General features: G+C 50.7%; 1 protein-coding gene across 1 annotated transcript; it reads right to left on the bottom strand.

Moving 5' to 3' along the window:
* On the bottom strand, positions 1 to 24784 carry VSTM5 (V-set and transmembrane domain containing 5). Its single transcript, XM_003129787.4, has 4 exons — positions 24112 to 24784; positions 3232 to 3558; positions 2983 to 3123; positions 1 to 2589 (listed from the first exon to the last, which is right to left on the bottom strand). The coding sequence occupies exons 1-4, from the start codon at positions 24200 to 24202 to the stop codon at positions 2546 to 2548; spliced, it is 603 nt and encodes a 200-aa protein (XP_003129835.1). The 5' UTR covers positions 24203 to 24784; the 3' UTR covers positions 1 to 2545.

Consider the following 26193-nt stretch of genomic DNA (forward strand, 5'->3'; position numbering starts at 1 on the left):
CAGGCTTGATTTTCACTTTTTATTTCAGCTTTTAAAACATTTTTTTTTTCACAGTTTGAAACATAACTGATAGTTTAACATTTACAACGGCTAAAGCTTATGATTTAGTATTTTCTTTTTTGGAAAATAGACAAATACCTCAGACTCAAGATCCAAGATCTTTCTGGAGTTCTCTTGTGGTGCAGTGGGTTAAGGCTCCAGCGTTGTCACTGCAGCAGCTCTGGTCGCTGCTGTGCTGTGGGTTCCACCCTGGCCTAGGAACTTCCACATGCCTTGGGTACAGCCAAAAAAGAAAAAAAAAAAAAACTTTCCACAGGAATATTCAAAATGAGGGGGGAGCTTCAAAAGTGCAAAATCAAAAATGGAAAGCTGAGGAAGGAATTCCTGTCCTGGCACAGTGGAGATGAATCCAACTAGGAACCATGAGGTTTCGGGTTCGATCCCTGGCCTTGCTCAGTGGGTTAAGGATCCAGTGTTGCTGTGAGCTGTGGTGTAGATCACAGAGGCAGCTTGGATCTGGCGTTGTTGTAGCTCTGGCGTGGATTAAGACCCCTAGCCTGGGAATCTCCATATGCCGTGAGTGCGGCCCTAAAAAGACAAAAAGACCAAAAAAAAAAAAGAGAGAGAGCTGAGGGAATAACCTTTCATGAAAATGGGGGGGGGGGGGGGCAATTTAACTGCCATCTGGGCCTCTCCCTGGGTATTCGTCTCCATTTCTCCTTTTCTTATGAAGATGACCACCCCTGACTAATGAGCAGCTGAGAGGCAGAGTTCTAGAAGGCAGGTAAAGACAACAGAGATCCTAGCAGCTGCCCAGAGCCATCAGTTTCCCGCTGATGGCCTTAGCTGGGTGAAAAAGGAGGAAGGAATCACCCAATTACTCTTGACCCCTTTGCTTCTCTCGGCCCCCCTCCCCCTGCTTCTTCGTGGCACTGGAGACCAGAACTCATCCTGCAGGGCAGGGGCCTGGGAAAGGTGCAGGTGCGCATGCTTACAGTTGTGCCCAGGAAGTGGCCTGAGGTGAGACCGTTCTGGGTGCAAGTCCAGTCACGTCGATCCGCCGCTCTCTCGCCTTTGGAGTCCACCAGGGCCTTCGGGGCTCTGCTTTCGATCACCGACAGCTCCAGGCTGAATACCCCAACCATCCCTTCCTGTAGCTCTGCGTTCACTACTTAGGGAAAAGCCTCATACTAACCTCTCCAGGCCCACTTCTAGAAAAGATGTGGACATTAGGGACTTGAAGGGAGGCAGGAGAGAATGTTCTAGCTCTCCCTCACGCCTGCATGGGTGAATCTGCAGCTGAGGGCTGGGGACACAGCTACTCAGCTCAGCCTCCGCCAATAATCACTGTGGGACCTCTGATCGGTAGCTAAGAACGCTGGAGAGAGAAAAGCCAATGGAAAATCAATTCATGCCTGCTCTAGAGCTTGCCAAATGAAAGCTGGGATGGAGAAACCCAAGGAAACCTGGTGGCCAATAACTTGAGAGAAGGGCCGAGACCGCCTGTGATCCAGGCCCCAGTTTCACCGGGAGCTCCAATACCCCAGGGCATTTTACCCATTTCCAGGACTCAGAAAGTACAGGGCTGACTGCTTTCTAGGCTCTTGAAGATTCCTCATGCTTTCCTTGAATTGCACAGAGGGCTCTGTGCCACTGTGGGCTTGACCCGCTGACGGTGAGGTAGGTTAGGCCGAGGGCTCCTCAGCCCAGCTGGGAGGGAGCAAGGCATGAGTCAGGGAGCGTGAGGGACGGAAGGGCACAGATTCAAAGGCCACACCGACTGACTGGCCAGGTGTCCCACCCATGATGCAGACCCAGCCTTCGCACAGGTAGCGTCACCCAGCTTGTCAGGGGGCCACTGGGAAGCCAGACGCTGCCCACGGTGCAGATGAAGCGGGTCTCACACTGGCCCGACCGGGGCCATTGAAGGGAACATGCGACTGATGCTGGAGGAGGAGAGGAAGACAAAGGTCATCTTCGCCCTCCCTTGCTCCTGACGCTGGTCCCGCCAGAACCAACTGAGCTCTTCTTGGCCCTAAAGCTCCAGGGCAGGCGGGGTGATCCTCTCCCTGCTCTGACAGGTGGTCTAAAGCCTCAGGCGCTCACGACAGCTCCCACAGCAGAAGGCTGGACGGAGGCACAGGCAGAGGGGCCCGGAGCACAGAGAGCTTGGGCCAGCGGTGGCTGGGCACGGACACGGAAATACCCTGGCCTCTGATCAAAGGCCAGATGCTGAGTGAGGAAGCAGCCAGGGCCTGCACTGGGCCACAGCTCGTGGGTCAACATGGCCCTGAAGCCACAGCCGAGCAAAGCTCTGGCTCACAGCCTCCATTCTCCTCTTTGACCCCCAGGCCACTAGAACTGACTCTGTCCCATCCAGAGACCTCGGCTCCAGGCCGTCAACCTTGTCAGCATCCAGCTGTCCCATCAGGAATGGGTGGCTGTGGCAACAGGAGGCTCCAGGGAGGACTGGCTGTGTTTGCTCCTTTCACTGGCAAATAAGGTTTTCCTCTTGAGGTAGGAAGGTAACTGGACCCAGCCTTGGCTAACACTCCACGTCTTGCAGCTCAATCTCCTCAGTTGTGCTTTCTGCAAAGCAAACGACACACCCATCGGTTGCCAATCAGCCAAGAGTGGTTTCTTTTCTTTTTTTTTCCATCTTTTTTTTAGGCCTCCACCTGCGACATATGATGGAGGTTCCCAGAGTAGGGGTCACAACGGAGCTGCAGCTGCCAGCCTACACCCCAGCCACAGCGATGCCAGATCCCAGCCGCATCTCTGACCTACACACCACGCCAGGTCCTTAACCCACTGAGCGAGGCCAGGCTTCAAAGCCGCATCCTCATGGATACTAGTCGGGTTCTTTACCCACTGAGCCACAAGGGGAACTCCCCAAAGGTGGTTTCTTGGCGAGAACAAGATAACAGAGTCACTTCCGGCCATACAAGCATGAAGTGATTATCACAAGGCCCAGGGGCTTACCTTTGAGCTTGTGTCTCCTCTTCCTCTGGAACTTATACGCACACTTATTACACACCCACATGAGGCTGATTAACACCGCGGCCACAGCAGCGAGCAAAGCAAGGAAGACGGCGACGAAGTGCAGGTCTTCATAGAGGATCTCTGCGGGGTGGCGGGAGGGGAGGGGCGGTAAGGTCTCTTGTAGTACCAGCAAGTCGGCCTCCCTCTTCCCTCTCGGGGAGGGCGGTGGGGGAAGCGGGGGTGTCTTACCCGACACGTGCAGCACAATGGTGCCAAACTGGCTGCTCCCCAGGCGCTCGGTCACCGTGATGACGTAGTAGCCGGAATCCCTCACGCCCACGCTGAAGAGCTGGATGGAGCCGTTGTCGAAGGTGCAGACTCTGTCCTTGTGGCTTTGGGAGATGTTGGCCTGAGTGCCCGGCCTCCACTCCACGATCTTCTGCACGCCCCAGGTGGACGTATACTTCCACTCGATGGTGGGGACGCCGGGGCAGGAGTACTCAACCGAGAGCAGGATGTCCTCTTCCACCGTGGCATTGATGGCCGACTGGGGAATGTACAGGGACACGCCCTGACCTGCAGGATGGAGAGTTCGACACGGGGTGACGTCTGTGGACTCACAGCGAGGTGAACTGCTAGAACGTATTGCGTGCTGGGCAAGTATGTTTTGAGTGCCCGCTACATCCAGGCTCTCCCCTGGGTTCTGATGCTGCTGCTCCAATGTTATGGGCTGCGTGGCTGTATTCGGGGATGGGGTCTCTACGGAAGCAGTTATGGTTAAATGAGGTCGCAAGGGTGGGGTCCTGCTCCAGCGGGATGAGTGTCTTTGTGAGACTCTCTCTCTCTTTTCCCCATGGGCGCGTATGGAGGAAGGGCGATGTGAGGTCACAGCAAGAAGGCAGCCGTCTACAAACCAGGAAAGTGGAGCTCTCCCTGGAAATCAAGCCCTGCCAGAACATTGATCTTGGACTTTCTAGCCTCTAAAGGGTGCAAAAATAAACTTCTGTTACTTAAGCCCCCCTGTCTACGGTATTTTGTTATGGCAGCCCAAGCTAGAAGAGTAAACAGGTTACTATTTTCTGTGCCCTAGGGCTCCCGATGTATAGGGGAGCCATGAGGGTTGAATAAGCACACGAAATCATTTTAGGTAACAAGTGCTTTAACAAAATAGGGCACAGGTGCCGGGTGGGGATGGAGGTGGTACCCAACGTTAGACAGGATGGTCAGAGAGGACCTCGCTGAGGCCAGGAACCGAGACCTGAGGGACAGAAGAAGAGGAGGCAGCCATCTGAAGGCATGCGTTTAGGCAGAGCGAACGACTTCAAAGACTGAGGCGTGATGAGCTGGTATGTTTGAGGGACCGAAAGAAGGCCAGGGAGCCAGGAGCACGTTCAGGAGACAAGGCTGGAGAGCTTGGCAGGACCCGGGTGGTGACATGAGGGTTTTACTCAAGGGTGATGGGCCGCCATAGGGGGGCTGAGGGGAAGGTAACATTCTCTGTTAAGCCTGAGAAAGCCCTCTGCAGAGAAGAGCTGGGGGTGAGCGGGCCAGAGTGGCAGCAGGAAGAGCCGTCAGGTGGCTGTCACGTGGACTAGATGAGAGATGGAAACGGGGCCTCGCAGACAGTGAAAGGCGGGCGCTTTAGGATGTCTTTGCAAGCACAGAGGACAGGACAGGCTGACAACAAGAGGGGGGTGGGCGAGGCTGAGAGGCCTCAGCAGAGATTTCTGCATGCGTGTGTAAAGGAAGAGTAGAGCCACTGGCTAAGATGATGGATGTCCTTATATATTAAGGGAGTACCACGTGCAGGTCCTGTGCAAACTGCGTTCCACCCGCCACGCTGGTCAAGTGTCACACAACCCACTGCACTTCCACCCAGGACGGACACATAAGAAACTTCAGTGTCAACGGGATTAACTCGCTGGTCCAAGTTCACCCTGCAAGGCTGAGAGTCACACAAGGGCTGCTGACTCCAAAGCTCACATGTTTAATCTCTATGCTCAAATCAAAGGTCAGTAGTTGGCAGTAGAGGGCAGAGGATGTGACACATCCGCCCCACCCCTGGTCCACAGCACACACAGAGGAACAGTCAGGCTGGAGACTGGAGAGTGAACAGAGCAGGACTCAAACTTGGAGACCACAGCTGGGTTTCCACCTCCACCCTGGTTTAGGCCCCTCACTGGGTGCCCCGTCTCCCCGGGGCCCCTCTGTGTGGCTCCAGGTAACCGTGCCTTTTACTTTTCCAGGCCTTTCTCCTTGCCCTCTCCCACCCCCAGCATATCCCATTAGCATCCCTCTCCTAAGGCGTGGCTAAATGGCTGGACATGATGCAATAAGTTCCAGGCAAAAAAAACAGCAGGTACTAATGCCTTTCAAGATCTGTGCACTGTGGTACATGGACTGATGGGCTAACGGGGACCTGCCGTATAGCCCAGAGAACTCTACCCAGTATTCTGGGATAAGCTATGTGGGAAAAGGATCTGCATGAGAATAGATATGTGTATGTGTATGACTCGGGCCCTTTTGGTACAGAATTATCACAACCTTGCAAATTAACTATACTTCAATAAAACTTAAAAAGTTAGAAATCCCTGTTGTGACTCAGCAGTTACAAGTCCAACTAGGATCCATGACGATGCAGGTTTGATCCCTGGCCTCACTCAGTGGGTTAACGATCCGGCGTTGCCGTGAGCTGTGGTGTAGGTTGCAGATGTGGCTCGGATCCTGCATTGCTGTGGCTGTGGTGTAGGCTGGCAGCTACAGCTCTGATTTAACACCTAGCCTGGGAACTTTCATATGCCACAGGTGTGGCCCTAAAAAAGGCAGAGACGAAAAGTTAGGGCTGCTGGAGTTCCTGCTGTGGTGCCACAGGCTCAGCAGCGTCTCTGCTGTGCCAGGATGCAGGTTTGATCCCTGGCCTGGCACAGGGAGTTATAGGATCCAGTGTTGCCACAGCTGCAGTGAAGGTCAGAACTGTGGCTCAGATCTGATCCCTGGGAACTCCATATATTTCGCAGGGCAACCAAAAAAAAAAAAAAAAAAAAAAAAAAAGACTTACGGCTGCCAAGGAACAGAAAAATATTTCTCCCAACTCTATTTTTTTAAATGTTAAACTCACTGAAAGGTTGAAAGACAAGACCAATTAACTTGAATACACCCTCTCCTAAATTCACCAAGTATTATTTAACATTTTGCCACATTTGCGTTTTGTTTCTCTCTCTCAGGAAAAAAACAGAGGTTAAATTCCAGGTCAGCCCTTAGAGGGCAAGAATTATGGGTTTTCTTCATCTCAGTGTCTCCTCGTACCCAGCCCAATTCCTGACACACAGTGAGTGATTGGTCAATGTATGTTTGTTGAATGAATAAGTGAATGACTAATAATTATAGCAGCAAGAAGGTGAGCTGTTCTAAAAGAAATGTTGCTGCTTGGGTGGTTTGAAAAATTAGGCAATCTAAAAGTTTATATACACATAACAAAGAGAACTATAATTTTGCCAAGGTTTTATGAGCCTGTAACTTTGTTATACATTTGTTATATGTTTTATCATCCTTGCCTTTTATTTTTTAATAAAAGGAGTCAGGAGTCTGCCCATGTACCCAGGAAATGGCAAAGGTGGAGTTTGAATGCAGTTCTGTCCAATTCAAAAGCCATGAATGTTCTTTAATAACTTATATGGGAAAAAGAATGGATACATGTATAACTGATTCACTTTGCTGTGCACCTGAAACGAACATTGTAAATCAACAAAGTCCAACAAAATTTTTTTTAAAAACATGGTTTTTCCACTCGACTTGGTGACTCTCCATCTATCATCTAGTTTTCTGTTTTCTGGTTTCCCTGATCTCAAATATGAGCAGTTGGGATCGTGTTTACTGTAAGATTTGGAGAACCACATTTAAAACTGATGACAAATCTGGATTATCAGCTATGTGTATTACATGTACATCCTGTGATAACCATGCTGGTTAAATTTACTGACAGACCAGTGCCCTGCGAGAGGACCGGCCCTTGTAATAGCCTTAGAGACCTTCATTCTGAGCCTTTCAATTACTCTGGCCCAAGCAAGAGCAAAACTGAAAAACAACAATAAAAGCCCAAGTTTCTCTGATGCTGACACAGCTGGAAACTGCCCAACTGGTCCTTGTTCGTTTCAATATCTTTTGATCAGAAAAACCTCCTCTTAAACTAACTAGGCATCTAACTAGGTTTTTGGAACAAAGAGTTCTTCTTCCAGACACACAGACTTAGGAATAAATTGAAAGATGGAAAATGAACAGTTCTAAGAGTTTAAGGGCAAACTGCTCGTCAGTTGTTAAAAAGTTGAATTAATGAGTAACCACCTCGGCATCTCAGGCTAAAATCATTCAGAGCAAGTCCAGAGGAACTTACTGGTAGACCAACATTCAGACTTGGCTACTCAAATGTTCTCCTCAAGGAGGCTGGTTCAATAAATCAGATTTTACTTGTAAAATGGATGCCAGGCAGCCACAGGAATGAGTTTTGTATGGACAAGCATAGATGTATGACATGCTGTTCAGTTAAAAAATAAATTTAAAAAATATGCTATGATCTTACTTACATTTATGTAAATATGTGCTTTATATATACATATATGTATATATTTTTGGTATAGAAAAATGTTGGAGTTCTCTTGTGACACAGCGGGTTAAGGACCGGGTGTTATAACTGCAGTGGCTTGGGTCACTGCCATGGCATGGGTTCAGCCCCCGGCCTGGGACTGTCCATAAACCATGGGCCTGGCCAAAAGAAAAAAACGTTGGAGTAATCTGTGCTATATTAACCGGGATTATCTGTTAGAGTTAGATGGCAACAGAAATTTTCCAAGTTAAATTTTATATTATTTTGAATTTTTCACATTTAGTAAATTGATAATAAAAAATGTTTTAGGAGTTCCCTAGTCGGATTCGTTTCCACTGAGCCACAACAGGAACTCCCTGGTAAGCAAAACTTAAAGTTTTAAAAGTTTACCTTGCTTTTCATCTTTACTTGAATTCTATGTGGAATGACGAGAACTAATTCTACCTATTTCCCAGATAGATATAGATACCTCCTTTAAGGAAGAGGTCATGAACTAAAGACTTTAGCAGGGAACTTGAACCTGAGAGCTTCCTAAAAGCCTGATTTCTTGGAGCAGGTGAAACCCACCGGGAACTAATCAAGAGAAAGTACTAGGCAGGTGAAACTAGCTTCGGGGCAACGGGCTGGAATGCAATACTCTGAGTGCTTCCTTACTCCTTTTCTTACAAGTAAATTACAGAAGTGGTGCTTCGGTGCTTTTAAGAATGGATTATTGAAGAAGGATACATTTCCTGAAGTCACAATCAAGGTCAATACTGTTAAGACCACAATTTCGGTGGACAGGAGCATTGGTTAATGGGGAGACAGGTACTGCCGGTCATGGAGGATACACCTTAATCAAGGCAAGTCAATTTGGAACTCCTGTTGAGCTCACTGGTTTACGAACCCAACTAGTATTCATGAGGACACAGGTTCGATCCCTGGCCTTGCTTAGTGGGTTAAGGATCTGGTGTTGCCATGAGATGTGGTGTAGGTCGAAGATGTGGTTCGGATCTGGTGTTGCTGTGGCTGTGGTATAGGCCAGCAGCTGTAGCTCCAATCTGACCTCTAGTCTGGGAACTTCCATAGGCCACAGGCGTGGCCCTAAAAAAGCACACACACACAAAAAGGACAACTCTTTTTCACCTCATTTATCCGGAAAGCCACTCAACAAGCCAGTGCGATCATCAGATGAGAACCAGGAAGCAAGCTTCATTGTCAAGCCTGTAAACAGCTAGACCAGAAGTCAGAAAGCCTAGTTCAGGAGTTCCCGTCGTGGCGCAGTGGTTAACGAATCCGACTAGGAACCATGAGGTTGCGGGTTCTGTCCCTGCCCTTGCTCAGTGGGTTAACGATCTGGCATTGCCGTGAGCTGTGGTGTAGGTTGCAGATGCGGCTCGGATCCCGCGTTGCTGTGGCTCTGGCGTAGGCCGGTGGCTACAGCTCCGATTCAGCCCCTAGCCTGGGAACCTCCATATGCCGCAGGAGCGGCCCAAGAAATAGCAACAACAACAAAAAGACAAAAGACAAAAAAAAAAAAAAAAAAAAATTAAAAAAAAAAGAAAGCCTAGTTCAGGACTCCTAGTTCAGAACTGGAGCAAGGCGATGGGGTGATGACTCACATCACAAAAGGGCTACTCCAGGTGCAGTGGGGACACCAGATGTGGGAGGAGCCATATGGAGTCACCCTGGGACCTCCTAACTGTGGGGCCTAGAGATGGTGCCTTCACGGCCGAGAGCCTCACTTCCTCTCCCGTGGAACCAGGGCTGGAGAACCTCGGGAGGAGGGCTGGGAGGATGAGGTGACGTGAGACGTGCAAGGCCCAGCAGCGCTCCGCACTTGGTACCCATCCAGGAGCTGCAGCCCCCACTGCCCACCCTTCTCCCTCAGTGCGTCACTGACCTCAGGTGACCAGCCATCCTGGTTTGCCCAGGGCTTCAGGTTGCCCCAGGATTCGAGTGTTTCAGTACAAAATCAGAACAGTCATGGGCCAAACAGGACAGGTGACCACCTCACCTGAGCCTCAAACGCTGAAGAGCAGAGAGAAGACTCTAAAAGAGACAATAGCTGATTTCTTAGGTGCACGAGGGGGCTCTGCTGGGGAACACAGAAGTAGCCAGCTCTGGGTAAACAGAAAGCACCAAAGCCATCCTTCCCTTAACCCTCTGGCTCCCAAACACATCTCTCCTGGGCCAGCCATCTCACCGCACCCCCTTTTTAGTGGGGACCTCCCACCAGTGACTGAGCCCAGCCCACACCTGCCACACTCACTCCCTCTGCAGCAGGGTGCGCTGGCTCGTGGGTGCTGGCCTGGTGGAAAGTACATCATTCTCAAATTTTTTTTGGCTGCACCCACATCATGTGTAAGTTCCCAGGCCAGGGATCAGAACCTGTACCACAGCAGTGACAACACCAGATCGTTAACTGCTAGGCCCCCAGGGAACTCTGCCATAATCCCCATCTTATTTATTTTTTAAAAAAATATCTATTCAGCATATCTGCCCTATTTTTTTTTTTTTTTTTTTTTTTTTGGCTGTCCTGCGGCATATGGAGTTCCCAGGCCAGGCATCAGATCCAAGCTGCAGACATGACCTAAGCCATAGCTGTGGCAATGCCAGATCCTTAACCCACTGTGCCGGGGATCAAACCTGCGTCCCAGAGCTCCCAAGACACCTCCAATCCCATTGCACCACAGTGGGAACTCATTACCCCCATTTTAGAGAGAAGAAATGTCAAGTCACTGAGCTTAGGCAATTTGTTGTCACAGTAAGTGGCTGAGCAGAGATGGAAATCTGGGGTACTCTTCAACTGTCCTGGCAATAAGCCCTGGCGTTTGCAGGAGCTGGGGAAGGGGAAAATACCCCTGGAGCTGAAGCTTGCAGAATTAGATTTTGAAAGGGAGGAAGGCCATCCCAGCAGAGAGAACAGAGAGCCCACCTGGAAGGGTGGGGTGGAGCCTCCTGCTTGGGACCCGGTGAGGTAAGAAGCACAGGTGGGGTGGGCCACGGGGACTCTGTCACAAGCTGGGGATCACTGGAAGGAGTTATCTGCAAGCAGTGAGGACCCAGGATGGTAGTCAAATAGAAGCATGGCATGACCTAAACTGGGCTTCAGGAAGGGCAACCTGGCAGCAGCGTTCATGATCTTATCATCAGCCCACCGAACCTGCGCTGCCCTGGGCGCATCATGTGCCCCTGTCCCATACACGTCTAGAGAACTCATGGTTGGAGCCCAAAGAGTTGGGAACAGCTCCAGGTGCCCAGAGCGGCCAGACTTGGGCCAGCCTCTGGCCTGGACTGCAGAGAAGGGGTGGGAGGCAGCAGGAAGCGCACACTGGGACTGCGAGACCTTTGCTGGCAGAACGCATTTCTCATTCATCTCAGAGGCACCAGTGCCCAATACAGGGTCTGGCACTTTGTAGCTCAAAATATACTCGTCTGAAAAGACAATAAATAATAAGAATAAACAAACATGTGCGCCCTGCTTATTGAACTGCTACCCGTTTGGAGAGATCAGGAGAGTCGGTGGAGGATCTGTGCTGAGCTGAAGGGGCAGCAGGTCCGGCTGACGGAGGTGCTGGCAAGACCCTTTCCCAGCCCCAAGTCTGCTGAGAGGCAAATAGCTAGGAAGGCAAAGGGGCACGGTTTTCAGCTGCAACTGATGTAGCCCAGCCTCAGCCTAACTCCTGCCATTCTCAAAACAAGTGAGCCTGGACTTTCAGAAACACAGCGTCATGAGGGGCCCGCACGGCACCCCCAAATAATGGCTTTCAGGCTTAGATGTGGCTGACTGACACCTGCACACCATTTACAGGATACCCATCCCTCCAGCTGGCTCACTGGTAGTCCCGGCTCTTGGTGCCTCAGAGACCAAAGCTCAGCTCCTCCCCGAGGGAGCTCCTCCCGTCCCCCAGTCTTGTTGTGTAATGGTTTTGGGACGTCATCCAGATGTCAGCCAAACCCAAACAACAAAATAGCGTTGGTGGAAGAGTGGTGAGCATAGCTGTCTTCCAAACCCAAACAACATGGAGAGCTGCAGCTTTATTTCTTGTTTTAGGGCCACACCCGCAGCATATGGAGCTTCCCAGGCTAGCAGTTGAATCCAAGCTGCAGCGGCTGGCCTACGCCCTAGCCCCAGCAATGCAGAATCGGAGCAGCACCTGAGACCTACACCGCAGCTCACGGCAACTCCAGATCCTTAACCCACTGAGCAAGGCCAGGGATCAAACCCTCGTCCTCGTGGTTACTAGTCAGGTTTGATACCACTGAGCCACCATGGGAACTCCTAGCTGAAGGTTTAGATCAAGGCTGGCAGGCTACTCCCTTCATCAGGTTCCTATATTTATATTCCACAGAAAAATCACTCCACAATAGCAAGAGCCACCATTTCCTTTTTTTTCCGGCCTCACCCACAGCATATGGAAGTTCCTGGGCCAGGGAATCAAATCTGAGCCACAGCTGTAACCTATGCTAAGGTCACAGCTGCGGCAACCTGGATCCTTAACCCACGGCACCTGGCCAGGGATCGAAGCCACACCTCCACAGAGATAATGCCGGATCCTTAACCTGCTGCACCACAGGGGGAACTCCCACAAGCCACCATTTCTACTGGTAACACCTGTTAGGTACCAGCCATCATATACATTTTTCACAGCCCAATAAAACCAGGCTGGGAAAGTTGAATGACTTGGCTGCTCTCAGACTGGGAACAATGAGAAAGTTTGATAACATAATGTGGTCAGGAGGGTGCAGAAGTTACACGCAATCATTACTGGGGAGATTAGAAGTGGGTGTAACCTGCCCGAAGGGCAATGTGGTAAAATCCATAGAAATATTAAATAGTGCCTACCTCTTGACCCAGAAATTCCACTTTTAGGAATTTATCCTACAAGCAATAAGGGCACATAGATGCAAAGACATACATGAACACATTGTCACTGAAGCACAGCACAGTCAAATGCAGTAGCAAAAGGCTAGAGACAACCTGCGTGTTCACTGGTGAGGGACCAGTACAGGAGAACAGCCCACAAAGAACACGGCTGACACTTAGCACCGGAAGTCAGGGCAGGCCCCGTGGTTTAAGGGCTCCGTCTTCCAAGACTGCACCCTACTTCATTCACCGACCACAAGTCCAGGTCTCTTGTACTTCTGACCAACCAGCTAGAAATCGGGGGTCCCCAAGCCTCCCCTCTCCCACCGTCAGCGTTTATAATTTGCTAGAACAGCTCACAGAACTCAGGAAAGCACTTGAGTCACTATTATCAGTCTATGATAAAGGCTACAACCCAGGAACAGCCCTCTGGAAGAGCTGCCACAGGAAAGGAGTGCGGGAAGGGGCACAGGGCTCCCAGACCCTCTCCAGGCACACCCCCTGGCACCTCCATGTGCTCACCAGCCCAGAAGCTCTCTGAACTCCTTCAGTTAGGGTTTGGGGGGGAGGTTCCATTACTTAGGCATGATTGATGAAATCATTGGTCATTGGTATTAGCTCAAACCCCAGGCCTTCCCCCTTCCCTGGAGGTCAGGCCCGAGGTTAAAAGCTCCAGCCCTCTAATCACACTGAGTGGTTCCTCTGCCAACGAGCCCTCATCTTCCAAGAGTCACCTCATTAGCAAACCAAAAACTACTTATCACTTAGGAGAATCCAAGGGTCTTAGAAGCTTATGTGTTAGGAACTGAGAACTAAGACCAAAATACCTAGGAATAGACCTACTTAAAGAGGTAGAAGACCTGTACTTGGAAAAGTGTAAGACACCAATGAAAGAAACTGAAGATGACATAGAATGATAGTGTTCATTGATTGGAAGGATTTAATTGTTAATTCTATGATACTACCCAAGGCAAGCTACAGATTCAGTGAAATCCCTATCAAAATACCATGGGCATTTTTCACAGAACAAGTAATTTTAAACTTTGTGTGGAACCACAAAAGACTCTGAATAGCCAAAACAATCTTGGAGAAGAAGAACAGAACCGGAGGTATCACGCTCCCTGACTTCAGACTCTACTACAAAGCTACAGTAAACAAAAGAGTGTGATACTGGCACAAAAACAGACACATGGAGCAGAACAGAGAGCTCAGAAGTTCCCAGACCAGGTATGAACCTGCACCACAGCAGTAACCAGAGCCACAGCAGTGATCAGCAGTACATCTTTAACCCACTGAGCCACCAGAGAATTCCTTCACTTCTTTTGTCACCCAAAACAGCATGTTGCTCAGTGCTGGTAAAGACTTGAGAGATGGATGTGACAAGAAGCAAGAGTGTACCCCTGGGCTTTCCGATGGGGTGGCTTTAGGCCATAAGTAGCTATTGAGCACTTGAAATTAGCTAGTCCAAATGAAGATGTGCCCTAAATGTAAAAGATTTAGTATGTTAAACAGAATGTAAAATATTTCAATAATTTTTTTTTTTATGCCATATGGAAGTTCCCAAGCTAGGGATTGAATTAGAGCTGTAGCTGCTGGCCTATACTACAGCCACAGCAACACTGGATCCTTAACCCTCTGAGCAAGGCCAGGGATCAAACCCGAGTCCTAATGGATACTAGTTGGGTTTGTTAACCACTGGGCCATGGTGGGAACTCCCTCAGTAATTTTTTATATTGATTACATGTTGAAAAAATAATTTAGCTATATTGGGTAAAACAAAATGTATTATTAAAATTGATTTTGCCTGTTTCTTTTTACTTTTTTAATGCAGCCACTAGATATAATTACATATACGGCTGGCATGCGTGGCCTGGCTTATATTTCTATTGGGTAGCATTGGTTGAGACCATCGCTCTTCCACTCTCTGGCAACATATCATGTTCCCTTGAGGTTCCACCCTCTCCCCTCTTCACCACTGTGAGTGCTCTGATCACCACCATACACACACTTCCACCCCCACTCCCAGTCTTTCCTCTTCATTCTTTAAACGCATCAGCAACTCTACTGCAAGGCGTGGCATCACCCTACCTCCCTCCAGCATCCCCACCGACACACCACCCAGCATCCTCATCTTCGAGAACATTCTCCCTTACCTCAGCCTCCCACAGAACAGCCTGCTGTGACCCTTGTTCCTTCCCTTACTGTTCAGCACCTCCCACTGGCCTCCTTGGTCCTTCCGCCCCAACTCCTTCTACATTTCCCAACTCATCCTCGTCACTTGGCCCCCTCTCCAGCCTGGGTTCCACGGCCCGTCGTGTTCCCTGTACTCTCTTTTTCTCTTTTCTTTTTAGGGCCACACCCACGGCATATGGAAGTTCCTGGGCCAGGGGTTGAATCAGAGCTGCAGCTGCCAGCCTACACCACAGCAACGCCAGATCCGAGCCGCATCTGCAAGCTACACCCCAGCTTCCACTTCACTCGAGAATCCTAATCTGCTGAGTCACGACGGGAATTCCGACTCACGCACATTTGATGATTCCTTCAACTCCAGCGGCCTCTGTCCTTTCACCATATCCAGCGGGCAAACCCTCGCCCTGGATCAACAACTCTCCACTTCCTCTCTGCCCAGACCTGAGACCTGAGCAGTCAACGCGCTAGGAGAACGTCCACGGCAGCCGCTTTCCAGAACAACAGAGCGCACGGTTCCCGGGGCGCATTCACGAGCGCCCTCCGTGCAGCGAATCTTACTTCGTTTTCGCATGATTATTGTCACCAGCTGCCTCCAGTCTCTCTGACCTCCACATTCCTCCTCCTCCTTCTCAGCAGACGACCTTGTCCTCCTGGGACACAGCTGAGCACCCTCTGCTGCTTGAAACAGCCCGTGGCTTCTGGACCACCCCACGCACCAGGGCTTCTCAGCTCCTTCTCTGCCTGTAGAGGAGAAACACCGCCCTGCTCCCCGATGCCCAGAAGGCATATTGGCCTGTGGGGACAGAAGGGGGCAAGAAGCCAGCTGGGGAAGCCCCGGGAGGGCCACCCCCACTCACCTAGAGGAACCTAAACACTCAGGCTCTGTTTTGGCTGCGCCACGCCCTAGCTGGGCAACCGAGCAAATGCCCTCACCTCTCTGAACCACCAGGTCCTCGTTTGTAATTAAGGATCATCCAGGGTTGACGGTCAGTGATTCAATTAAAAAAACCAAAAAAACATGTGGTTGAGAGGGCTCGGTGGTCGAGAGGGCTCGTAGCCAGGAACAATTCCGAGGAGCCTGGGCGCTCCCTTCCCTGATTCAATCCAGGCTCCTCCCACTCCACGAGTATTTGGGAAGGGAAGCGAACGAAGGGGACTGACCTCTATGGAGCTTCGACTCGAAGTCACACTTCCACACCCGAGTCCATAATTAACTTCTTTGGTGTGGACCAGTTCCACCCACTCTCTTCTCAGAGCCTGGCAGAGAGGGCTCTGCAAAGCCACCTCCCAGTCACAGCTGATTGGACCAAGGTGGACCACGTGATCTATTCTAGTTCCTGTCAATCTTTGATTGAACATTAGACCATGTGGGGAAGCCTTTAAAAATCCTACCCCCTGGAGTTCCTGTGTGGTTCAGCAGGTTGTGAACCCGACTGGTATCCATGAGGATTCAGGTTCCATCCCTGGCCTCACTCATGGGTTAAGGATCTGGCGTTGCTGTGCTGTGGTGTAGGCTCTGATTAGATCCCTAGAAAATTTCCATATGCTGCAGGTGTGGCCCTAAAAAAAAACCAACAAACCCTCCCCCCAAAACCCCTACCTTTGACTGAGTTCAGAATCAAGGCAACTGATTTTTAAAAGTCCCAACATGACTTCAGTCTGCAGCCAAGACTGAAAAACCACTGAGTGAATCCACACTAAGGGGTTTGTAGCTGCAGCTCACACCCCCTTCCTGGGGGCATTTACAAAGCCTCAAGCCCAAGGAATGAAGAGCCAATGTATGAAGAGAAATTTTGAGGCCCTGTGACAACTCTGTTGTGAGATATTTGAGAGAAATTTACTCTTTCTGGCATCCCTCAGATTTCATTGTATCTGGTCCTATTTCTAGAGATGCTTTGTGGTTAGGGAGGAAGAACAGGTGCCCTAAGTGATTCCCTTTGCCGCCTCCACCCTCTGCAATGCTGTAAGGCAATGGTTCGCAACATTAAGTTTCAACAGAATCACATGGAGAGCTTGTTAAAACAATTCTTGGGGAAGTTGTCTTGTGATGCAGTGGGTTAAGGAGCTGGTGGTGTCACTGCAGTGGTTTGGGTTGCTGCTGTGACCCGGGTTCAATCCCTGGCCTGGGAACTTCCATATGCTGTGGATGTGGCAAAAAACAGAAAAACAAGCAATGGCTGGGCCCCAGTCTCTCATTTAGTAGGTCTAGGGTGAAGCCCCAGATTTGGCGTCACTATCAAATTCCTAGGTGATGCCAGGAAATCACTTTTAGAACTTTGGAAAAAGGGGGCACTGAGGATGCTCCTAGGATCTCTGCAGACCGGCCCCTCCTCTCCCTCCCCAGCACTGTTAATACCACTTCTTCCAGGCAGGGGACCAGCCTCTGCTTTAGAACTCTTCATCTTGGAGAAAGGAAGGGGGGACACCCAGTCATTGCCAGAACCAGGACCACAGGGTTCTGGAGAACAGAATTGGGGAGTGTGTATATAATGATTGCACTCGTGGACCTGGAATCAGACAGACTTGTGCTCAACGTTTGGGTCTGCCAGTAACAGCTGTGTGATCTGGCATAAGTTAGTTTCTTTCAGTCTCAGTTACTGCACTAAAGAAATAAGTACATTGTCATAGGGCTGTGCCCACCTCCTGTGGCTGAATGAAGTTTATGTGAGGCAGTAGATGTAAGGAGCTTATCACCATTTCTAATACTTGGTGACCATTCAGTAATTATTAGCTATCATTAATGAGAATTCTTTGAAGGTGTACCAAGCTGCTTATTGAGGTAGTGAGCTCCCCATCCCCAGGGCTGTGTAAGCAGAAGCTGGAGTGTGTAAGCAGTACCAGGGATTGAAGCCATAGAGCTGAGACTGGGAGCTGGAGTGTTTCGTGGAGGAGGCTGGTTCTTCCAGCCCAAATCACATAAGAGTACTGGAATCAGCTTTTCTAAATCTGTGATGCCCCTTGTGGAAGTTTGGCAAGAGACTTGGCAAGTTGAAGTTCCTTTCTGTGGAATTTCTTCTGGAATCTTTTTTTTTTTTTTTTTTTTTTTGCTTTTTAGTGCTGCACCTGTGGCATATGGAGGTTCCCAGACTAGGGGTAGAATCAGAGCTGCAGCTGCCAGCCTACACCACAGCCACACCAACACTGGATCCTAAACTCACTGAGCAAGGCCAGGGATTGAACCTACATCCTCATGGATGCTAGTCAGATTCATTAACCGCTGAGCCACGACAGGCTCTCCTGGAATCTTTTCAACCGCACCTTCTCCATCCCTGCTCCACAGATAGGAGGATTCTTCCTGGTGACCGACAGAAGCAACACACATTCTCTTAGGAAGAATGCAACTTCAGTCCAGACCGACAGAGATCGCAGCAAAGCTACTGATTTGGAACATGCATCTTGAGTTCAGAAATATCAAATATTGAAAGAAGAAAAACTCTTACAGCAGATGAAATACATAGGTGTCCTGAGTCCTGGGGACAATGGAGAAAGGAGGGCCTTCTGACCGCAGCCCCTTCCCGGGCCAGCAGGGAGTATATCCAGGACTCCCCTGGAGACCACGGATGAAGAAATTTGGGTGACTTTCCAGTTGATGCTGCCCCTCCCTCAGTAGCTTCCATGTGATCCTCCAGGCATATTTGAGCACTGCCCCCATGAGGGGCAGGTGTGTGTGCAGGAGCACCTGCCAGCCTGGAGGGGGCCCCTCATCTTGCTCCTCCTACACAACGTGTGTATCACTCACTAGCACCGCACTGGCAGCCTGTATTAAGGCTCCGCTCCCCCTGAGGGGCAGCGAAAAGCCAAAGGCTTACCTATTCATCCTCTGGGGGCTAGCGAAGGAAAAAGAAGCCTATGTAGAGCATGACAGATGGATGGTAGTTGAGAGCAATGAGCAAGATCCCTGCTAGCAACATGGACAGTGCTGAAAAAACTGCTGTAAAAACTGAGCTGCTGTTGCTAACACAACAGAGTGATTGCTTTTTTTTTTTTTTTTTTTGGCTGCCCTCACAGCATATGGAAGTTCCCGGGCCATGGATCAAATCTGAGCCGCAGCTGTGACCTATGCCACAGCTGTGGCAATGCCCCATCCTTAACCCACTGCTCCAGGCCAGGGAGCAAACCTGCACCTCAGCAGCAACCTAAGCTGCTGCAGAGACAATGCCGGATCCTTAACCTGTTGCACCATAGTAGGAACTCCATGATAGCATTTATTATTTTATTATTATTATTATTATTATTATTATTATTATTACTTTTCAGGGCTGCATCTGTGGCATATGGAAGTTCCCAGGCTAGGGGTCTAATCAGAGCTACGCTGCCAGCCTACGCCAGAGCCACAGCAACAACAGATCTGAGCCGTGTCTGTGACATATACCACAGCTCATGGCAGTGCCAGATCCTTAACCTACTGAGCAAGGCCAGGGATTGAACCCACACCTCATGGTTCCCAGTCAGATTCATTTCCGCTGAGCCACGATGGGAACTCCATCCATGATAGCGTTTTTTTTTTTTAAAAAGCACACCCAAGCACCACTTTTTTTGGTGGGGACATTTATATGTCAGCCAGACCATTGTCTATCATCTGAGAGGACAGTGCAGAGAGAGACCTGCATTTGTCTGTTTCATGGGGGCCAGTGAGAGCCCGATGCACTGTAAGTGCTTGGTAACCATGTGCCATGTGGATGGCTGTGCAGGTGACCAGTAGGGCCTTGCCCTGGAGTGGTGGATCCTGGCGTCTCCCCAGGGTCTCCAGGGGATTCTGTCTACGCAGGCTCTCCCACCCCTCCCCATCCATGTTCCAGCCAGCCAAGCCCAGAACCCACAGCTCCATCTGGTTGCAGCTGCTCTGGCCTGCCTTCTCCCTCCCCAGACCCAGGCTAAGGCTCAGCCCCCAGGCGGCTCCTTTGTTCTCCTGGCACAGGGGGTGGGGGGGCACTGGGCCATGAGTGACTCCACCAGGCCAGCTCCTCCATCCCTGGTCCCATCCTGGTAAAGTGGTGGTGTTAAAGGGCACTTTGGGTATTCACATGTGCATGTGCACACGTGTGTGTGTGTGTGTATGTGTGTGTGTGTGAGCGCTAGGGGAACAGGCTGCTTTTTAGAAGTTGGGGTTGGGACACAGGAAGCAAGCTGACCTGGCCCCAAATAATTAATTAATGTTTCTTGCTTTGGATCATCTGCTTCCAAATGAGAGGGAGCACAGAGACTCAGAAGCCTAGTGGCCAACTTCCCATGTTGAGAGCTAAGAAAGGAAATGAACTTGGGTCCTAGAATGTTGCTCCACCTTGGCCAGCTGCAGGAGGCCGCCAGCTTTTTGAGGGGACAGGCCTTTATGTCCCTGTCTTAGTTTGAGCTGTTATAACAAAATACCAGCAACTGGGGGGCCTAAACCACAGACATTTACTTCTCATCTTTGTGAAGGCTGAGAAGTCCAAGATTAAGGTGCCAACAGACTCAGTTCTCCGTGAGGGCCCTCTTCCTGGCTTGCAGACGGCCACCTTCCTGCTGTATCATCGCCTGGTAGAGAGAGGGCGCTCTGGCCTCTTCCCCTTCTTATAAGGACACTAATCCTATCATGGAAGTCCCATCCACTTAATTGCCTCCAAAGGCCCCACCTCCAAACACCATTATATCAGGAATAAGGGCTTCATCAGATGGATTTCTGGGGGACATAAACATTCAGTCCATGACATTTTACTCCCAGACTCCCCAAATTCTTGCAATGAATTCTTGCATGCAAAATGCATTCATTCCATCCCAATAGCTCCAAAAGTCTTAACTTGTTTCAGCTTCACCTCTCAAGTCTAAAGTCTCATCTAAATGCCATCTACATCAGATGTGGGTGAGTCTATGGCCATACCACCCTGAACACACCCTATGTCATGGAAATCAGATATGGGTGAGACTTGAGGTACGATTCATCTTAAAAGAAAATTACCCTCCAACGGTTAACCAGAGAAATCAGATAAGCTGTGTGCTTGGAAATGCAGGGGTGAGACAAGCATGGGATAGACATTCCCATTCCAAAAAGAAGAAATCAGAAGGAAGAAAGGAGTGACAGCTCCCGTGTGAGTCCCAAACCTAGTAAGGTAAATGCCATTAGGGTTTTTTTGTTTGTTTGTTTTTTAAGGCTGCACCTGCAGCATATGGAAGTTCCCAGGCTAGGGGTCAAATTGGAGCAGCAGCGGCTGGCCTATGCCACAGCCAGCAACGTAGGATCCCAGCCGCATCTGTGAATTATACTACAGCTCATGGCAATGTTGGATTCTTAACCCACTGAGCGAGGCCAGGGATCAAACCAGCATTCTCATGAATACTGATCAGGTCCTTAACCCACCAAGCCATGACGGGAACTCTCCCCATTAGCTCTTAAGGCTCAAAAATTATCCTCTTTGGTTTGATGCTCTGCCCTCAAGACCCCCTGGGGTGGTGTTCTTGCCGTCAGGATCCACGGAGGCAGCGGAGCAGTGCTCCCCATCCCTGTAGCTCTACTGGGCATTTCTGTGCCTCCCAGAGGCTGTGCTGGGCAGCCCTGCCCCGGAGGCCCTGTGTGGCCCCCATCTTGCCTGCTGAAACCAAGGCAGTGCACCCTCCCTCGCCCATTTGAAAGAGGAGGCAGCTCTGAGCATCAGTGAATTGCCTTCGGAGTCATTCTTTTCCTGTCTTGAAGAACAGTGGACCCAGCTGAACAGCTATATGGTCAACGCGGCAGGACCTGTCAGATCAGACAGGCTTCCCTCATTTCATTCTGTCTTCACCCCCGTCACTTAAACTGGCAGTTGTTTCTGCCAGGGTGGCTGATTAGGCCCGTGGTTCACACCCAGACTAATCTTATCAACTGTTTGTTGGCCACAATCTATGTGTTCTCTCTTTTTTTGCAACATAGACAGGCTGAGCATGTTCTGCATCTTTAAGCTCTGGTTCCTTTTTGCTTAAGAACTCCTTCTTCAAATTATTTCTCTCTTCTTGCATTTTCACGCTAAGCAGGGCAAGAAGCATCAAGCTGCTTCGTCAACACTTTGCTTAAAAAATCTCCGCAGCTAAATATCTAATTTCATCACTGCCGAGTTCTACAGAATACTGGAACTTGAACACAGTTCAGCCAAGTTCTTTGCCACTTATTTTTTAAAGAGGTGACCTTTTCTCTATCGTCCAGTAATGCTTCCTCATGTCCATCTGAAACCTCGCCGGAAAGGCCCTTAGAGGCCGTAGTTCTAGCACATACCTCAAGACTGCTCCGGCTTCTACCATTACCCAGCTCCAAAGCTGCTTCCACATTTTTAAGGTACTTGTTACAGCAGCACTTCACTACTCAGTGCCAATTTCCGTTTTAGTCAGCTTGGGTTGCTCTAACAAAATACCATTGACTGGGTGGCTGAAACAATATAGTTTTGCAAGCTGGAACATCCAAGGTCAAGGTGTTGGCAGATTTGGAGGGGCCTCTTCCCAGCTTACAGGCAGCTGCCAATTTGCTCTGTCCTCGCAGGGCAGAAAGAGAGGGAAGGGGATCCCTGGGATCTCTTCCTCTTCTTATGAGGACATGACTCCCATCATGGTGGCCCCACCATCAAGACCTCCTCTGAACCTAATTGCCTCCTAAAGCCCCACTTCCAAAAACCATGGCATTAGGGGTTAGGGCTTCAACATATGAATTCGGGGAGAGACACAAACATTCAGTCCATAACAATCCCATTTATAGAGAAAAGCCTTTAAAGGCAGGCTGTTTGTGCTTCTGTGTTTCGTGCAGACTCCAGTGTAAACGAGTGTCTGACTCTCCAGGTGGGAGCTGTGGACAGAGGCAGAAGAGGCAGAGAATGGAGGGGGCTGGTGTGAGGGAGGAGGCCCCTACATCGTCAGGGCTGGCCCTGAAGCCCAGGGCAGGTGCACACCGCTCACTCCCCTCTAAGGGGTAGACGCTGGCTGGCGATGAGCAAGCACTAGGGACCTGCCTTCCTGGAGTTTACAGATCTGCAGGAATCAGTATTCAGCGGAGAATTGCAAAACTTTGACCCTTCCTCCCGGTTTTGCATGAGCTTCCTTTTCACCTAGGAGGCTCTGAGTTCCCTCTGTCCCATTCCCCTGGCTGCTCCTGCCCTTATGTCCCTGGGTAGGTGCAGCTCCCTTTGGGAGGCTTGCCCTGGTTCTTCAAGTCTGGGTTCTGAGCCTCTAGAACTTCTAGAACCTGGGCACCTCCTGCCTCTTAGGATGCACCACTCCAAACTGGCACTCTAGTTTGGCAAGTCTGTGAACCATGGCACCCCCATGGCCTGCTTCCTGGAGGCAGAGGGTGCCTTGAACGAGTGAGTGAATAAATGAATTACACACTAGGTGAATGGCTAGTCCTTGAATGAAGGGAGAGCTGTACAGATGCTGCTTAAGAATGGTGACTGGAAACACATGTTGGAAGGTTCAAAAACAACAGAAAAGATCACTGCAATGCCAAACATGGACAAACCAGCTCTTTCCTGCTACATGGACAGCCAGAAGCACATGCCCTGCCCTAGTCTTTCTGGGTTTCTGAGATCTGCAGCCTCCAAGGCTGGGCTCTAGTGAGGGAGGTGCAAAGATCCGGCGTGTTAGATTGCCCACGTTTAAATCCCAACTCCATCCCCACTAGCTGGTGAGGCTGTGCCTCGGTTTCCTCACTGTGTGAAACAGGGATAAGGGTGGCCCTTATTTGATAGGGCCGCCCTGAGGAGTCAATGACAGAAGTCTTGCAAAGGGGCAATGGGTGCTCCTCCCGCTCGGCGGCCCAGCACTGGTCACTCCCTAAACCTCAGATGACTAATCTGTGAAATGGGAATGAAAGTAATGAGAATGGTTACATGAGAAAGTAGAACTGCGTTCTAATCTGGGGTTCGATCCCTTGGCGTGTGGGGGGCTGCGCGTGTTACACGCATACAAGCAGGCTCGTTAAGCGGGGAGGATTCTGGAGCCCAAACACCCAAACCCTCGGATTAGGGCAGAGAGAGGAGGACCACCGCCGGCCTGAGGAACTCAGATCCAATACCCAACCCAATCCCTCCAACCCTTTTTCATGAGAAAAGTCTGCTGGGGGTTCACTTGAGAGGTGGGGAGGCCTGCATAACCAGGGACCGGTGCCGGGGACCAGGGCAGGGACGCGATGGTGACGGGTCCCCGCAGTAGGGGGCGGGGCCCGTGCGCCTGAGCGTCGTGGATGCCTGAGCTGCAGTCTGCTTATTCCAGGAAAAAGAAATTAAAAAATGCTGCAGAGGAGGCGGCCACCGGGCCGAGCCGGTTATCACCCGGGAGGCTTCCGGCTCTGATAAGGCCCGGGCGGGGCGCGCGCCCAGAGTGGCCCGGGAGCCGGCCCACGGGAGCCTCGCCAGTGCCGGGTCCCAGCTCCAGGCCGCGCTCAGCCCCGCAGGAAGCGGCGACTCCCCGCCAGGCGGCCGCGATCCCCACCCGGGACCCGCCCGCCCGCCCGGCGCCCCGAGCCCCGCGCCCCACGCCGGGTTCGGCCCGCGCTTACTCTGCAGACAGCGGGCTGCGGCCAGGCAGAGGGCGAGGACTCCTAGCGAGAGGCCGCGGCTCTTCCTCCTCCCGCTCGGCAGAGGCCTCATGAGCGATCCCCGCGCGCCGCCGGCCCCGCATCGGCGTCCCGGGAGGCGCGGCAATGCCCGGCCCGGCTGTGCGCTGTCGCCGCCGCCGCGGCAGCTCCTGTCCGCCTGCCTGCCGGCTCCTCCTCTACCGCCTCCTGCAGGTCCTCTGGGGCCAGATGCGGCTGAGCTGGTTGTACTCTGGTTGAACCAGTTCCTAACTAAGGAGTGGGGACGAAAAAGAGGAGAGAGGGAGAGAAGGAGAGAGAGGGAGAGGGAGAGGGGGCAGAGGGAGAGAGAAGGAGGGAGAGCGGGAGAGAGCGCACTAGAATGCAAGCACTCCGAGGGAAATCGTGGCAAATAATGAGCAGTCTCTTTCCGTTCACACCCAGTGCACCGGTATTGATTCAAGATTCAGCTGGATGCTGGGTGGCAGAAGGGAGGGAAAGTATTAGGTTGCCCAAGGACCAAGAGGGACCATCTGATGGCTTCACGTGAAATGAGAAGGTTTTCAGGAACGTGAAGTGACAACCTGGGAAGAGAGGAGTGAGAAGAAGACGAGGGAACTCAGGCTGCTCTGGGTGAAGCCATTGGCTAGTGATGATATCCATCCGCCATGTACCATCCACCCCATCCACCCATCCATTCATCCACCACTCACTCACCCATACATCCATTTCACCCCCATACATCCACCTGCCTATCTACACATCCTGTCATCTATCCATCCAAGAAATGTTCACGGAGAGCCTTCTTATTTGCACAGGGCCTGGCACATAGTAGATACTCATAAAACATTGGTGGCATGAAGCTGGGCCCTGTGCTAAGAGCTGGGGATACAACTATGAACAAGACAGACATCTTTAGAAGGCCTAGCAAGGGGTAGCAGCTGGAAAAACGAGCAATTGCTGTACAGTGCATATGTCTCTAGGATAAGGAAGGCCTAGGATACTGTGGGGACTCAGAGCAAGAATAATTAAACTTGGGCCTGGGGTGGGAGGGAAGAGTACAGAGTCGGGGAGGAATTAGTACTGGTCCCAGCTAGACATGAAATTCGCTTCTAGGTGGTTAAAACTAGATTTTCTAACCTCTCTTGCAGCTGGAGGTAGCAGAGTGGTCCAGGGCTGGCCCGTGATGTTTAAGGGAAGGCTTCTTGGGGTGTTTCAGGGAAAGTTTTCACTTTCCTGATAAAAGTGACAGATAAGGATAGGGCCACCCCTTCCCCTTCTTCTAGCCTTGAAGACATCATAATGTTTAGATGTGTGACACCTTTCTTGTATCCATGAAGTTACACGGATGAGGACAAAACCCATCATGCCAAGGAGGATGATGGAGCAGAAAGATGGAAAAATAAAAGACCGTGGCGATCCAGCATGCTTTCCTATCTCCTTCTTCTGGTTCTCAAGAGGGGTTCCTTGTCAAGTCCATGTATTCTTTTTTCTTTTTGGTCTTTTTTCCATTTCTTGGGCCGCTGCCGTGGCATATGGAAATTCCCAGGCTAGGGGTTGAATCCGAGCTGCAGCTGCCAGCCTACGCAGAGCCACAGCAACGCCGGATCCTTAACCCACTGAGCAAGGCCAGGGATCGAACCCACAACCTAATGGTTCCTAGTCGGATTTGTTAACCACTAAGCCACAACGGGAACTCCAATTCCATGTATTCTTGGTGAGGCTGACAGTAGCGGTACCCTGCTGACTGCCCCTGGGTGGGCTTGTGAGCCAGGCTGACCAATCAGGGTACACTTTTAACCAGCCAAAGCGTTTGGTTCAAGGATGGGTGGATGGGGCCCTCAGAGTCTTTCCTAGGAATGATAGGTGGTCGCTGCTGGTATTGCTAAAAATCAGAGGGTATGAACCTGGAAATACTGTGAATACTGGAAAGGCCCTGACTGAAACATGAAGCCAGGCACAAACTGAGCCTAGAGCTGAGAAGAGCGGTAGAGTCCTCATGACATGATTTGAGCTCTGGGATTCAGCACACGTGCCAGTTATGAGTGAGGAAAGACCCTCTTTTGC

This window comes from Sus scrofa, chromosome 9 (genome assembly GCF_000003025.6).
Source record: "Sus scrofa isolate TJ Tabasco breed Duroc chromosome 9, Sscrofa11.1, whole genome shotgun sequence".
NCBI lineage: Eukaryota > Metazoa > Chordata > Mammalia > Artiodactyla > Suidae > Sus > Sus scrofa.

What these genes read in the sequence shown, in the direction of transcription:
- VSTM5 (XM_003129787.4), bottom strand. Translation starts at nt 24,202, where the DNA reads ATGAGGCCTCTGCCGAGCGGGAGGAGGAAGAGCCGCGGCCTCTCGCTA. An exon ending in CGCAGCCCGCTGTCTGCAGA is followed by an intron (nt 3,559 to 24,111) that starts GTAAGCGCGGGC and finishes TCCATCCTGCAG; the next exon opens with GTCAGGGCGTGTCCCTGTAC. An exon ending in GAGGAGACACAAGCTCAAAG is followed by an intron (nt 2,590 to 2,982) that starts GTAAGCCCCTGG and finishes TTTGCTTTGCAG; the next exon opens with AAAGCACAACTGAGGAGATT.